The sequence below is a fragment of the Oreochromis aureus genome, linkage group 3 (genome assembly GCF_013358895.1).
Source record: "Oreochromis aureus strain Israel breed Guangdong linkage group 3, ZZ_aureus, whole genome shotgun sequence".
Taxonomy (NCBI): domain Eukaryota; kingdom Metazoa; phylum Chordata; class Actinopteri; order Cichliformes; family Cichlidae; genus Oreochromis; species Oreochromis aureus.
The window spans coordinates 6,718,895-6,735,337 of record NC_052944.1 but is presented as its reverse complement, the minus strand read 5'-3'; the positions used below and the strand labels follow the sequence as shown (position 1 = coordinate 6,735,337).

The following is a 16,443-nucleotide window of genomic DNA, read 5'->3' as shown; positions in this document are numbered from 1 at the left end:
CACTCCGTGTTGGAACGACGACGACAAGAAACATGCTTAAAAGCAGCTCAAAAGAAAACAGACGGTATAGAGACCGATTGCGTCCTGAGGCGAAGCAGCAGTACTTGAAAAAATTAGAGTGCATCGCAAATCTGGACCCATATGAAATACGGCAGTGGAGTAAAGACCCAGACGACTTACCGCCACTGTCCTACCCTGATATCTTCACGTGTCTTGTTTGTGGAGTAAGCGCTTACACTGCGAACCAGTTTCGTAATTACAAGTCACTGAAGGCGCACATCCAATTTACAAATGGCTGGGTGCAAGTTTTGGCTATTTTCAAGCCGCCAAACTGTGAGTACGTCGTCATTCATACCAAGGTAAGTCAGCTGGAGTGCATCGAGTGTAATAGCCATTGTCCACCCCCCACCATAATTAATGTTATACATTTATCATTGAACTGCTAATATATCGTTATCATATCATGTGCCCATGATTGTAAAGTAGATGCAAACTAACACATTGATAATCGGGCAAATTATTACTTAACGCCAATTTGTGTCCTCCCTGTCTCATTTAATTTATTGTCTTTACATCAACCTTGTCCTTGTATGTTCCAGGTACTGCACTCCCAAAGATTGAATGAACCTGCATTACGGCCATGGGTAATTGTAAGCACCATGGGGAAGGTCGAAGCCGCACACTGAACATGCTGAACATGCTGCCTAAATAAATCCCAGCAGGAAGCATGTTTTAATAGTGGGATTGGGCCATCTGAACATCCTACCTATACGATGGAGCCATTAACCACGTAAGGTAGCATATTCTGATAAGGTAGCACGGATTGATAGACAAGACTATACATTTACGCAACGGTAGGATGTTTTGACAGAACACCGGTTCTCGTCCCCAACATTTTTCTTTTGTTAAGCTTCCTGTTATCAAGGCATGGTAAATGAACAGTAAACCTTGCCTGATGACTAATCTTCCCGTTTCCCTCTCATTAATTTATTTGGGTTGTCATGGCAGAAATATTAAACAATGCCTTTTATTAGAACATAAGCATTTAAATGCAGTAATTGTATTTGAATTAGTTAAATATGAGTGGGCAACTCTGACCATGATAAGACTGCATTTGCTCTAAAACAATTAATAAAATTTTTTGACATATTGTTGTCATTATTTTTACTCTTCAATTTTATGTGTTTTTTCTTTAAGATGGTATCAGAAGTTGCTCCTCCACCATGAAAAAAACCATCTGCATGTATTCTTTCACTACATCCACGATTCTCCTCTGTGGTCCTCCTCATTCATCCTGTTTGGAGCTTGATGTTCAACATCCTTTATCTATTAAAATTACAGAAGGAGAAGAAAGTAATCATCAGAGCAGGAATCATGATAAATGATAAATAGATTACCAGTACATACAAACATAACACTTGCATAATTTCTCTGATAACTCTACATTGGATGGGTTTATTAACGGTGGGCTGAAATTGTGCTACAGTCTGCTGGCGAGGAACTTTTTTGAGTGTTGAATAAAATGTCCTCCACAATCTGTATATGAATTGTCATTAAGACCATAGAGATTCTTACTTATAAAGCAAAGAAAAGTGGGACAATGCCCATCAACATATAGTGAATATTTTCTGAAACATTACAAAGATACAGGTAATTCTGGGTTCACCTGAATTACAGATTAGACTGGTGGACAAACAGAGATGTTGTGTACAACTGGTGACAGCATCAGCGACAACAAATTAATCATCAAGGCTGGCAGCAGAATTAGGAGGCGTCAGAGTCAGCGAGGGTCAGAGATCAATGAACAAATTGCCCACCTTCATGGATAATGCATCACCCTCAAAAGGATTCAAAATTTGGGCCATGAAGAACAGTTCAGGAAACTTATTTTATTGTTTCGTCTGTGAAACTGTATAAATGAAATGTAAATTATGTTAAAGGCAAACACATTTGTAAGCCATAAGAAACAAACATGCTTTGCATTATACCTTCAAACATCTGTATAGATTTGATACATTATTTATTAACTGAATTTGCTAACATGTCTTACATAGTGAGAGTATTTCTTTTACTGATGATATTTCAATGATATGTATTTTTTATGACTAAATAATGCTCTATCGAACCTACCTGGCAATAACAGCAGGTGTGGCAATTTTGTAATTTCTTGTTTAAATTTGATATTATTTTAGGCAGTATATTTTCTTATCCTTTGTCATACTCATGCTTAACCCTCTCAGGCTCAAATTAAGTTTTTGTTGCTAATGCACAAAAGAATACCTGCAGTGGTACTTCTGAGTAAAAAAACCCTCATAAAATATGTATGTGGGGTAATCAGGTTGTTAGCTTTTAACTGCTGCAAATCTGCAACGCCTGCCTTGAGAGGGTTAACACAGCAATCTCAGAAACTGTACAGTAATTTTGGGTGTGGATCACAGGGTGAAGAGTGGAGATGGCCTAGAGTCAGAATCTAGTGAAATATCAGTGTCACCTCATACAGTTTTCCTGTAATCTGAGCTCAAAGATGAGGATATTAAAAGTACAGTACTGTATATTGGGTAAATTTTACTGTTGATTTTCTCTGAATCGTATAGTAATTTGGGCTGTGGATCACAGGGTGAAAAGGAGATGAACCAAAACTGGGAGTGGATTGTGAAGTACAATAGTGTCAGGAAACAAAAGACTGCGTTTCTAAGCCAGTCGGCACCCGTACCGTAATATGCATAAGAATAGTGCAACAACATTTTAGGTGCAGCTGGCGGTGCGGCTAGCTTGACTGTCTTCATAAGTGAGGGCTCACTTGACCGCGGTCAAATATGGTGCTGGAGAAACAAACTACAGAGAACTTCGTAGAGAGAGTATTGAGTGCTTTGGCGACGTAAATGGTAAATGGACTGGTTCTTATATAGTACTCATAGCACATTAAACAACTTGCCTCATTCAGGTGTACGCAAGCACTTTTCTCTGTAAGTACTTTCTGTGTAATGTTCACACACATTCGGAGAGCAACTCTGGGTTGGTATCTTGCCCAGGGATATGTGGCATGCAGACGGGGATTGAAGCACCTTCCTCTACTACCTGAACAAAGCCACCCCATGTTCGTCTGTGCACAGATTTCTTTCAATACAGTATTATCACAATTGTGCAAAAATACAGGCATGAAAGCTTAAAGTGCGTGATCACAATAAAGGTGACGTTCAGAGACTGACTGAGTGATCTGAGAACATCACTGCCTTCATTTACTTGCTGCTATGGGTGCAGGAATAACACAGTGATGCAGTTACTTTCTCAGTCTGCTAGAGCCTCCACTTGAACGCAAGAACCTTCATTTATCTTCTCAAACGGAATTCAAACTGTTTTTTACAAATTGAAGGATTAAGATATAAATCGTAGAAGCATCGATCCACACATTCAAAGAAGAACAACCCAACAAACTCTTCATAAAACTCCAAGAGATATGAAAATCTTTATTTCTGTCTATTCTGTGTTGTTAATAACATCACATCTTCACATAGTAGCAAACATATTAAAAAACATTAATCTCAATATGCATACTGTACTTCAAGTTTCTCTCATGGAAAGGCCAGTGTTACTTTTATAGTATCCTTTCCATAAATGTAAATATCTTTACCCATGTAGTGGAATGTTTATTTTATCTTTTCATTTTAGTTAAACGAGCACAAGTATAATGTGACCACATTCACTTTTTATCAGGACAAGCTGCACCACCCAGGTGGTTAGCATACAATAACACTGCCTTGATCTCAAAGCTTCTTGCTAACTGTACTTTTTTCTCTTTAAGTAAGGATACTGAAAGTGTAAGCAGTGGAATACGGTCACATCACGTGCTTAAGGTTGTGTTAGCACTGATAATTCCTTCACAGTTCTTTAAAGATGCTGAAGTCATCATATCAGCTGTAAATGCAGCGTTACACAGCACATGGAACACAGCTGCTGTCCTTACGCTATACTTTCAAGCATCACACTTTCTTACTGACCAGTTTATTTCCACTTTTTATGCTCTAGTATGGTGTGACTGAATGAAGTCAGCAAACCAAATTCTGGCCATCTGAGGATGAGAAAAAACTTTCATGAAATGGGAAGAATGAGATGAAGATGGCTCCTATGTTTTAGACGTGGCACTCAGGCACGTGCAGAGGGGGGGGGGGGCTAGAGGTGCTTGAGCACCTGCCCCTTTCCTGATGGGTGCCCAAAGTGCCCTTTTCTTGAGGCAACTTTTTAAAATATATATATATATATATATATTTTAAATGTGTGTGTGTGTGTGTGCGGAGTCCTGTCTGTGCCCCTCGACAATAATATTTAACTATTAATCACAATTTGCTAAATAAAAGGATCTGGCTTGCATCAGTCACATGATCACCATTAACCAATGATCGCCCTTGACGGCAGAACGCGCTGGTTACGAGCCGGGAACGAGCTCATAAAGAGCACGCGCATTTTTAGCGGTCCGGAGCTGTAGGAGAAACACAAATTACCTCAGGCACACAGACTGATGCGACAAAACCAGTAAGTAGGTGTACAGCGCACACTGTAGTCTACAGCACACAGGAGTGTTAGCTTATTATGTACACGTTGGTAAGTTGTCTTGTGACAACTGACGAACTGAAACAAATGAGCGTGCTGTGTGTGTAACAGCGCGACAAACATTAGCTGTCCTTTTATTAACTACACAAGTAGTGCTGGTCACAGCTGCTGGCTCACTGTGTAAGGCTGTCATGGGTGTGTAGCTCTGTCACCGTTTTAGGGAACATATTTAGTTTTAAAGCAAGTTACTGGGCTTTTCCTGCCTTTCTGGAGGGGTTATATTTAACTAAAAACGATCTAATATGCATGTCCACATAATTATGGATTATTATAATTATAATATTTAAAAAACATACGCTGTATTTTAAAGAACATACATTAAGACACAGATTATAGTAGATTTATATTTTAAAATGCTGATTTTATAGCAGTAAAATTTTGTATCTCTACAGTTAAAAAATGTAATAAGCTTTCTCCCTGCACAGAGTGGATAGTGAAACAAATGGAATCATCATAAATACATTATTTCATATTTATTATTGTTTTTCCCTCATTGCTTTATTATTGTAGCACTAGTAATAAATAATAAGGGAAGGATTCTGGATCAGCACCATGATGCCCACATTATATACAGTATTCTGAAGGTCTAAAATGTCCCTGTGTGTGCGTGCATGTGTGTGTTTTATGTATATGGATTTTTTTAATTATTACTCATGATATAACATTGTCCAGACATGGCTGGTAAGGACATGAGGAGAAACAGTAGGAGCTGTGTGAGGCTACTAAAGGCAGTGGATCCCTCAGCAGCTGGATTACAAAGAACACAGGTAACATTAACATGTACCAGTTGTTGGAGAGGTATTCCAGTATAACAATAATAATAAGCACAACTGGAATGTTTTGCTTCTATAACATTTTTCTGTCATCATTTTATTATAGATTAAATGCAGCAGTTGTTAAGTGTGGATAATTATATAATAGTTTATTGCAATAGCAAGTTGTGGCTTGTTCTCAGATAGACAGCAAGTGGAGAGTGATAGATGAGATGAGGGGATGGAAGGAGGAAGAGAGGCAAAGAGTGATTCACAGGCAGAGCCGAGTTTATTTCTCACAGTTTTTTGTTGCTTTGTGGTTCCAAGCCCATTTTCTTATGTTCTTTGCATTTAGTTATTATCTCATAACACTTGTTTAATCAGCTACCATCTCTCCTATGAACATTTTAATGTCTACAGTCTCAGATCAGCACAGCCCTCCAGCACTATCAACAGCAGGAGCAGCAGCAACCCCTCAACAGCAACATTGTACCAATCAGGTAAAACATAGGCTACGTTTGCTTTGCCTTGTTGCCACCTCACAACAGTAATGTAGTATGATGCGATCCCATATTAGATTCTTGATGAATGTGTGTTGTTGTTATTCAGCCTGGTTTAATGTGCCCCTTTTTAACTTTGAGCACCCGCCCCTTTAAACGTCTCTGCACGGCCCTGGCAGACAGTGTGTGTACAGAACAGCTGAAATCATTCTGGAGGCCTCACTGGAATATGGAAGCATCACAGTACAGTTTCACTAAAGTCTCTGATATGAGATGAGAAATGAAGCAGCCAGAGCTTTTTCATGAGTGGAAATCCACTGTGACTGTGAGCTGCTGCTACAGCCTCCAGATTAGCCAGCAGCTCATCCTGCTCAACATTTTCTCACCAACTTTAATGGAAGTGTGATGTTTTCAGCTGGAGTGATGGTCAGGGTGGCTTCCCTCTCCTCTTCTTCTCCTCTTCCTCTTTCATTTGTAAAGCCACTTCTGCTGCTTTCATTCATTTGAAGTCCTGTAGCTGAGTTTGGGAGAGACTAACAGCCTCGGCAGCAGAGGGGGAGAAAGGCTGTAACACCACCACTTTACTCTGTTCTACCTGTCACATCATTTTATCAGGAAACAAATATGTTTTTACTATGTTTGTCTTGAAGATGTAAGAAGATCACATGGTGCTTTTTTATTGTGTTGGTTTGTTTCCTGTCTCTTGGATGGAGCCCAGCTGTGCGTGGCCCCTGGGCCTGTGGTCAGAGTGTGTGCTGGATAATCCGGCCCAGGATGAGGCCAAACTGACATGGGATGAAATGTCTGTCACATAATTGAGCTTAGTGTAGTTTCATTTCTGCACAATTTAAAAACAACCAAAACTTTGTTCTGTCTTTTCTATGTTATACTGTAGACTTTCTTTGATACTGTGTCCAAAAGGAGCAGCTTTTACTTTGAAGGGGAGGCGTCTCTGTTTCCTCTTCAGGTTTGATGATGGAAGCAAATGAGTGTGTGATGTTCTTTCAGTGTTGCACTTTGTAGACGCTCCCTGAGCACTGGTCTCACAGCCAGCTGCACATAGAGACCAGTGTTGTTAGTCCAGGTCAGAAGATGACTTGTTGGAATGAAAATGAGCTTGTAGTTTGTCTGCTTTAATCATGTGACTGGAAAAAGGTGCTGGACTTCAAATATGTCCATTTCTTTCACACTTCACCTTTAAAAGTGAAGCCTTGTGATTCCTGGAAGGAAAAACACAATTTTTTCAAGTCTTTGTCCTGTTTTTATGATAAAAGTACGACTTTAATGTGAAACATTCAGAGTTTTTTCTCTTGTTGTGTTTGTTTGAAGCTGCTTCCTGTTGGCTTCAGCTGTTTGGAGTTTCCATTTTCTAAACTTCTACATTCTGAAGCTTCTTCAGCTCTGAACAGATGATGAAACACTGAATGATTTCAAGCTCACACTTTGTCTAATAAACTTACATCTTTCATTCTTTATACAGATTGGAGCGCTGTGGTTTTTCAGAGATCAGCTGTGATTATCTGGCAGCAGCACTGAAGTCCAACCCCTCCCATCTGAGACAGCTGGAGCTGAGTCATAACTACAAGCTGCAGGATTCAGGAGTGAAGCATCTGTGTGGTTTCCTGGAGAGTCCAGGATGTGGACTTGAAACTGTGAGGTCAGTCAGCATGTTTTAGTTGTGCTGAGATGAATATGATGTGAAAGTTGTGCTGACACTAAACTGCAGACATCAGGCTGATATTATACTGATCCACACTGAGGATCTTCATGGTAAAGTCTGTTTTCTTCTTCTCTGGTTTAGTCCATTGACTGCAGCAGAACAATGTTCACATTTCAAACCTTCAAAGAAGAAGAAAAATCCTCCACTGGATAATTCACTGTGAAACTCTCCAACTCTTCATTCCACCTTAAAGTCTGTCTGACACTGAAATCCAAAGCAAAATGTGCGTTTGCTTTACAGACAGCAGTCCAACACAAACATACACACATCATCCAAAACACAGTCCAACATCCAAAGCTCCTCCACTGCCAGCATGAATGATGGGAAAGAGAAGGAGGAACACTCTGACATTCAGGGTTAGAATGAGTTTCATGAAGCAGTGTGTGAAGATCAAAGCTGCATTAGAAGCTTACATGAATGAATGAGTGGACAGAAGTGGACAGAGATCATCTGAAGCACTTCAAAGGCTTTAAATCAGCACATTTCTCTTTATTCTTTATCAACTCTGTTAGTTTCTCTCAGTTTTCTGTGGAATGAAGCTAACAGCAGGCTAATAAGATGCTGACCAACAGGTTTCTATTAAAGGTTGTAATTTGTATCTGAAAAAGTGCTTTGGCTCAGCAGGGATCAGCTTACAGGTAGAATACAGCTGCTGGATGGGATTAGCATGTCATAGCTATCTACCAAACTGCTAACTGGGGATTTCAGGCCATCTATGGATCATTTTGCTAACTGTTTATTCAGCTTAGGCTCACAGGGCTGCAGCCTGTGCCCTAGCTGTCATAGGGCAAGAGGCGTGGTCCACCTGCACAGGTGAGCAGTCCATCACAGGGCCAACAGAGAGAGACAGAGAAGCACTCTCTCACATCCACACCTACAGCCAATTTAGAAGCACCAATGAACCTAAGCAGCATTTCATTGGACTGTGGGAGAACATCCAACCTCCACAGAAAGGCCAACAAGCTTCAACCTACAACCTTCTTGCTTTAAGGCACTAGTGCCAACCACTTTTCCCCATTTCAGCCCAAATCCTGCATCTTCCTGTTTCTGACTCCAGGCCAGCTCCACTAACACTTTCTCATCAGACACTGCCACCTAGTGGAGGAAGTCTTAGTTCCATTTGAAGCTTCAGATTCAGCATCACATTCATCTTTGCTCCTTGTTCTGCATCCCCACCATTGACTTCATTCCTTTCCAAGCCAGCCTTGAGTGTCCTTTATTCAGCTCATCCTCTGCTTTACTTTTACACCTGATTTTAGCTGCTTTATCTCTCTTTCAACAAGTTTCTGTGCCTCAGTCTTTTTCTTCTCTCCCTCATAACAAGACAGCTTCTTCTGCCTGAGAACATGTTGGAGTGATTTACTAATCCAGGGCTGCTTATTGGGGAAAATACTTCCTGTTTTCAAAGTAATCCCCATTTTTCCCAGAAAGAAATGTAAGTAGAAATCGATGATCTAAGTGAGAACATGAACCTTCAAAATCCAACTGGCTGCATCAGGACATATAGTCTGAAACTCTGCACAGTTTCCTGTTTGAAGCTGCTTCCTGTTGGTTTCAGCTGTTTTGAGTTTCCATTTTCTAAACTTCTACATTCTGAACCTTCTTCAGCTCTGAACAGATGATGAAACACTGAATGATTTCAAGCACTTTGTCTAATAAACTTACATCTTTCATTCTTTATACAGATTGAGGAGCTGTGGTTTGTCAGAGATCAGCTGTGATTATCTGGCAGCAGCACTGAAGTCCAACCCCTCCCATCTGAGAGAGCTGGACCTGAGAGAAAACTACAACCTGCAGGATCCAGATGTGAAGCAGCTGTCTGATCCTCAGCAGAGTCCAGACTACAGACTGGAGACTCTGTGGTCAGTAGAGTGATGGAGTGAGTGGGTGGTGCTGTCAGCAGTATTGTACTAAACACAGTCAGTATGAAACAAAGATCCAGTGTTTCCTGTAAAGCTGCAGCTTCTCAGTGAAGCTGTGAGAGGAGAATGGTGACAGGCTTCAGGATTGGACACAAACACTTCCTGTTTCTGACCTTTATGGTCACCATAGTAACGGCTGACACGCTCTGATCAAACGCTGTCAACAGCCAATCAGCTCTCTGAACAAAGCAGCATGCAGACCAGTGACTGCATTCATTTCCAAGTTTAAAGCAGTGAAGAACACAGTCTGTAGGTGAGGAAGACTTTAGTGAGAGCAGATGTTTGGATGGAATTCCTCCAGTTAACAGCTGGAACCGTCCATCTGGATTGTTGGGCTTGTTGTTGGGGTTCCTACAGAGCTCAGAGTGGACACACCAAGCTTCTTCTAATGAATGAAAGTCCAAACTCAAACTAGGAGGGAAAAACATTTTCATCAACTTCAATAAAAATCCAAAGATTAGAAAAAGTGAAGCAACAATGAGTCCTAGTACAGTCCCAGCACTGAAGTCCCTGCTGCTCTTTATACTGGATGTGCTGCATCACTGACTGACAGCTGATGAAGAGTCTCTGGAAACACTCGTTTATCTCCTCTGCTCTTCCTTCTTCTCTCTGCAGGTGGAGGTGATGATGGTAAACAGGACGGTGTGTGTGCTGAGAGAGGAGGAGCTGTGTCCTGATGATCCAGAGAGGTTGAAGCAGCAGCAGCTTGTGTGTAGAGACGCTCTGACTGGGCCATGTTACTGGGAGGTGGAGAGGAGAGCTTCATCCAGCAGTGACTGACAGAGGAATGAAGTGCAGATGACTGTCAGTGCTGCAGAGTGAACTGCTCTGAGAACAGCTCCACTGTCAGACACAATGTAGAGTCCAGCATCATCCCTGTGTGTCCCTCTGGATCTGACAGAGGATCATCAGTGTATCTGGACTGCTCTGCTGCTGCTCTGTCCTTCTACAGTCTCTGCACAGTCTCTGTCTGACTCTGGCTTCAGACCCTCCTGGATCAAACTCACCTGGAAAGACTTTCAAATTCAAATTCAAATTCAAATTTTATTTGTCACACACACAACCATACCCAGTATGACATGAGGTGAAATGCTTGTAGCTGTGCAATGCCCGACCATTAAATGACAGTGGTTTTACAGTATTTACAATTTACAGGTTATTACAAAATTTACAGATTTAACTTAGAAATTTACAGTAAAAATGTGCAAATAGCAGAAAGAGATTATAAGGAAGTGTACATGAAGAAAAACCAGAGTGTGTGTGGTGATGTGATGTGTGTGAGAGTCCAGTCTTATAGTGATGTGGTGTGTGTGGGAGAGTTCAGTCCTACACCTAGTTCACGCCGCAATGTATTGCGCCATTTTCCGGGTCCACAAATCAAAACAAATGCACCGTGTTGGAACAATGACGACAAGAAACATGCTTAAAAGCAGCTCAAAAGAAAACAGACGGTATAAAGACCGATGGCGTCCTGAGGCGAAGCAGCAGTACTTGAAAAAATTAGAGTGCATCGCAAATCTGGACCCATATGAAATACGGCAGTGGAGTAAAGACCCAGACGACTTACCGCCACTGTCCTATCCTGATATCTTCACGTATCTTGTTTGTGGAGTAAGCGCTTACACTGCGAACCAGTTTCGTGATTACAAGTCACTGGAGGCGCACATCCAATTTACAAATGGCTGGGTGCAAGTTTTGGCTATTTTCAAGCCGCCAAACTGTGAGTACGTCGTCATTCATACCAAGGTAAGTCAGCTGGAGTGCATCGAGTGTAATAGCCATTGTCCACCATAATTAATGTTATACTTTTATCATTGAACTGCTAAAATATCGTTATCATATCATGTGCCCATAATTGTAAAGTAGATGCAAACTAACACATTGATAATCGGGCAAATTATTACTTAACGCCAATTTGTGTCCTCCCTGTCTCATTTAATTTATTGTCTTTACATCGACCTTGTCCTTGTATGTTCCAGGTACTGCACTCCCAAAGATTGAATGAACCTGCATTACGGCCGTGGGTAATTGTAAGCACCACGGGGAAGGTCGAAGCCGCACACTGCACCTGTATGGCCAGAGTTGCGGAGACCTGCACCCATGTCGCTGCACTTCTGTTTAAAGTGGAGGCAGCAGTGAGGATCCGTGGCACAAAGACTGTCACAGATGAACCAGCCTACTGGGTTTTGCCGGGGAACACAATCAAGATACAGCCAGAGGTTGGCCATAACATTGAATTTACATCTTCAGCAGCACAAAAAAAGACTCTTGATGAAAATATAAAAGGACCGTCTGTGGTGAAAGGCAGAAGAAGCCGTCCTTCAAAAAGAAAGATTCCTTCTGCTACGTTTGAGGAGTTGTCACCAGTGTTAGACACACTTCAAAAACACAATAAAGCAGTGTGTTTGTCTGGATTGGAGAAATTCTGCACATCACACACTGTACAGTCATCCACATTACCACTGTCCCTGACGTGTTTGCACAACACAGGTGCACAGTCCCTTGGCCTTACCGAGCTACGACTGCACTGTGTAAAGTACGTAAATGCAGCAAAAGTTACTGAAGAACAGGCAGAAGCTATTGAGGTACGCACAAGACTACAACACAGGAGCCCTCAATGGTATGTGTGACGTGCTGGGAGAATCACAGCTTCAATGATGCACGCTGTGTTTGCCACCACTGTAGAAAAACCCGCCATTACTGTGGTTAATCGTGTTTGCTACCCTGTTAACTCTGTCTATTATGTGCAAACAACTTGGGGACTGGAGCATGAACAGGACGCTCGACACGCCTACACCCAGAAAATGTCAGCGTGTCACAAAAACCTTCAGGTCCGTATGTGTGGCTTTCTTGTTAACACGGCTTTTCCTGAAGTAGGAGCATCTCCTGATGGACTAACCACGTGTGAATGTTGTGGGAAGGGCTGCCTGGAAATTAAATGTCCATTTAAATACAGATCTGACAGCATTCAGCAAACATTGGATGACCATGACAAAGACTTCTGCCTCGAGTTGACAGCAAATGGACTTAACTTGAAGAAGACACACCACTTTTACTCACAAGTGCAAACACAGGTCTTTGTGGCCAACGCAAAGCACTGTGACCTCGTGGTATGGACACAAAAAGACATGGCAGTTGTACGCATCTTCCCTGATGTGCACGTCTGGGAATCGCGTTTAAAGAAAGCTCAGGAGTTCTTTCAGAAGGTGTGCCTTCCTGAACTAGTAGGAAAACATTTCTCCATGCGAAATGCAGCCACGTTTTTCTTTCTGGTGTCTAGTTTTTTGTCAGAAGTGCATTGAAATATGTATAACTTGATTTCAACACTGCAGCACTTACCATGTAACAATTGTCAAAGTGTAAAATAAAGAGTCAAATGCAGTTATTTGTCGTTATCTGGCTTTTATTATAACATCATTTTAGTGAAACAAAGAGTTCAAAGCGATGATAAACTGTCGATTATAGTGTACAGATACAGAAATGGTTACATAACGTAACGTCAGTGTGTTCATACAATTACACATAAAAAAAAGGTTTTCCTAGTACTATGTCTCCAGAGACATACTCAAAGTTTTCACAATCATTAATTAACAAGAACAAGTCTCATGTGTGTCTGGTTTCACTACCACACTGGGGCACATGTTAACCAAAACACAACACACACGCACAATTTTATCAAGAAAGGTAACGTCTTCACCCTCACATGGAAGAAGAGAACGGATTGGCATGGTGGTGTGTAGCATTTTGAACTTGTTGCGCAAACTGCCAGTTACTCGCTCGACATGGATTCTTAGGCGTGTAATGGCTCGTGTATTTTCAATGTCCTTGGCATCTAGTTGACAGAAGGCCCTTGTAAATGCTGGGATCTTAACCTCCGCACACATCATTCCCACCGCATCTCTGATGTCAAAGCCTCTGTCAGCCAAAACTACATCCCCTGGTAACAGCTTGTTAAGTATGCCACATTGCTCTGTGATGTGTTTATTCGATGCACGGCCCCCCCACCCCTTAGAAATGAATGAAACTGCACCTTGTGGGGTAATCCCGATCAGGTATTTCATGGTGTGTGTACCCTTGTAGTGCGAGTACGTTTGAGCACGAGCCTTTAAATTAGATGGTCATTCTGTACGAATTTCAAAACGGTCAACAATGATGGCTACCCAATTTCTGTAAATCGTGGAGGCATTGTTGCTTGCAAACGGTGCCTCTCTGGCCAGTGTACCAATACTTCTAAGCGGGCATACAAAACGTCAATTGTATCAGCAAAGACAGAAGAAAGAGTTTTGTGGGAGACATTGAATAGAGATGCTAAGATGCTGGACAGGAAGATCGAGTCTAAGACGCATAAGTGTGAGTAAAAGCATTTGGAAATGCGACAGTTTCTTTGATGCTGGTAGGAAAGCTTTTACATTGTCGAGCACGGACATAAAAATAGCGAAACAAGTAAGACCAGTGTAATATTTCACTTTTTCTGTGTCACCCTTTAAAAAGTTTTCATTCATCTCTGCCTTGTCCAACAGTGATTTAAGCTTTCTGTTCTCCTCCAGCAGCCGGTTTATTTCTGCTCTGCTCTGTACACAGCGCACACAACCATTTGTCGGTCTTTGATCTTCTGTCTGTATCTCTCTCAGATCACCATTTTCTACATTTGCACCCACTACCTCTGCCTCTACATGTCCAACACAAATCTGGCCCTCAGCCACAGTGACAGGGTTGTTATGGTGTTGCTCTTCTGTCGTGTCCATCTCTGGCTGCTCTTCTGCCATAACTTCTGCTGAGGCCTCACCTTCACACTCTTCTGCTCCACTATGAAAGCCTGTCCAACGCAAAGAGTGCAAACACACAAGGGAATTTTTAAACAGTTTACACATTAAGGCCGTATGAATCCTCCAAAATGTATGTGTTGATTGCCGGACACTAAGAGCAACTTTTAAAATGAGGGATTGTGGTTGGAGGTGGGTTTGTTGTTTACCTCCAACTAGTGCTATTTGTTGTTGCTGAGACGGTCTGAATGCGACGTTCGGATTTCGGAGTGCCCCATGTGTAACGTTGGTACCCAGTCTGGATTTGTTTGATCCATTTCATAGGCAGGCTTCCCTACAGATGTGCAAAAGAATTAGCGAATCGTTACATAGCACGAATGTCTGCACAGTCACTCTATTCACTGCAGTCAAGTGAGCCCTCACGAAGTCACAGTCAAGCTGTACTGTATTTTTGATCTTCTTTTTTATTCCAATTTGGAAAGATTTTCTGAAGGTGATGAACATATTTCACTGGATTCAGACTCTGGGAGACCCCCACTCTTCCTCCTCTGCCTTACAGCCCAAAGTACAGAACGATTTCAGAGAACAGCTGTTTATGTTTTTAAACCTATTTTGTACAGAGAGACATTTTTTGAAAAATCAAAAATCAAAAGATAGCAATGTTGAATATTATTACACAGGGAAAAACAACTACACGTAAAATAATCGCATCATGATGTCTCTGCCTTCGTAAACAGAGGGACAGTAACTGCGTGTGTATATGTAAGCGTGTAAAACCTGCAGATAGTCAGATTAACAGTATTTTGTCTCTATCTGCCATTCTGCAATTCATCCCATGTAAACAATAACGTGGTGCACAGCGTGACGTGAAAAAAGGCGCATACCTTTGACTTTGTGTGATGAACTCTGTATTCCTCGTCCACACGTAAACGCAAAAGAGTTTTCGGTGATTCAAAATGCCGTTTACGTGTGGACGAAAACAGCTGCGTTTATGCGACGTAGCATAAATTAGTTAGTAGTTTATTTTCTTACTACCTGTACTTTATTGCAGATTACTTGTATTTGCTTGATTGTTTACTAAATGTTGGAGGTGTGAAATAAACCGCAATGGAGCAAAATATGGGTGTGTCTGGTTGGAGGATGTGTGCCTATCCTCGGGCGGCCGTGGTTCAGGGGGTTGGGAAGGGCACCTGTAACCGGAAGGTCGCCGGTTCGATCCCCGGCCTCCCTGTCCTGGTCGTTGTGTCCTTGGGCAAGACACTTCACCTACCACCTACTGGTGTTGGCCAGAGGGGCCGATGGTGCGATATGGCAGCCTCGCTTCTGTCAGTCTGCCCCAGGGCAGCTGTGGCTACAACCGTAGCTTGCATACCAGTGTATGAATGTGAGCGTGAATGAATAATGTCATTGTAAAGCGCTTTGGGTTGAAAAGTGCTATATAAATCCAGTGCATTATTATTATTATGCGCGCGAACAAAAGTTTGGGCACCACTGCTCTAGGCCATCTCCACTCTTCACCTTGTGATCCACACCCCAAATTACTGTACGGTTTTCCAGAAAATCAACAGTAAACTTTACCCAATTTACTCTACTGTACTCTATATATTCTCATCTTTGAGCTCAGATTACAGGAAGACTGTCAGAGGTGACACAGTTATCTCACTGGATTCTGACTCTGGGTGACCCCCACTCTTCACCATGTGATCCACACCCAAAATTACTGTACTGTTTTCTGATAAAAATTATAACCTAATCCATTACTGAACAAAATGAGTTCATTCAAGTATTTGCTTAACAACAAGAAATATATTTCCACACAAAATTTTGATTTTCAAAACATCATTATAATGAAAATATTTTCACACACCACCTGAAGTAGCAACTTTAGTTTTAGACATTATTTATACAGCGCTTAATCACAACAATAGTCACCTCAAGGCACTTTACATAATAAGTTAAACCTTACAATAACACATACAGAGAAACACCCAACAATCATGTGACCCCCTATAAGCAAGCACTTTGGTGACAGTGGGAAGGAAAAACTCCCTTTTAACAGGAAGAAACCTCCGACAGAACCAGGCTCAGGGAGGGGCGGGGCCATCTGCTGAGACCAGTCGGGGCGAGAAATTACATTTCTCATATTACTGATTTCTCAGATTACTTTTATACAGTTTT

The 16,443-nt window shown here is 41.6% G+C and overlaps 1 protein-coding gene across 1 annotated transcript; it reads left to right on the top strand.

Moving 5' to 3' along the window:
* Nucleotides 1-10,471: 10,471 nt before the first annotated feature.
* On the top strand, nt 10,472-12,883 carry LOC120438827. Its single transcript, XM_039609266.1, has 2 exons — nt 10,472-11,248; nt 11,482-12,883. The coding sequence occupies exons 1-2, from the start codon at nt 10,802-10,804 to the stop codon at nt 12,130-12,132; spliced, it is 1,098 nt and encodes a 365-aa protein (XP_039465200.1). The 5' UTR covers nt 10,472-10,801; the 3' UTR covers nt 12,133-12,883.
* The last annotated feature ends 3,560 nt before the right edge of the window (nt 12,884-16,443 follow it).

What these genes read in the sequence shown, in the direction of transcription:
- LOC120438827 (XM_039609266.1), top strand. Translation starts at nt 10,802, where the DNA reads ATGTGGTGTGTGTGGGAGAGTTCAGTCCTACACCTAGTTCACGCCGCA. An exon ending in ACGTCGTCATTCATACCAAG is followed by an intron (nt 11,249 to 11,481) that starts GTAAGTCAGCTG and finishes TGTATGTTCCAG; the next exon opens with GTACTGCACTCCCAAAGATT.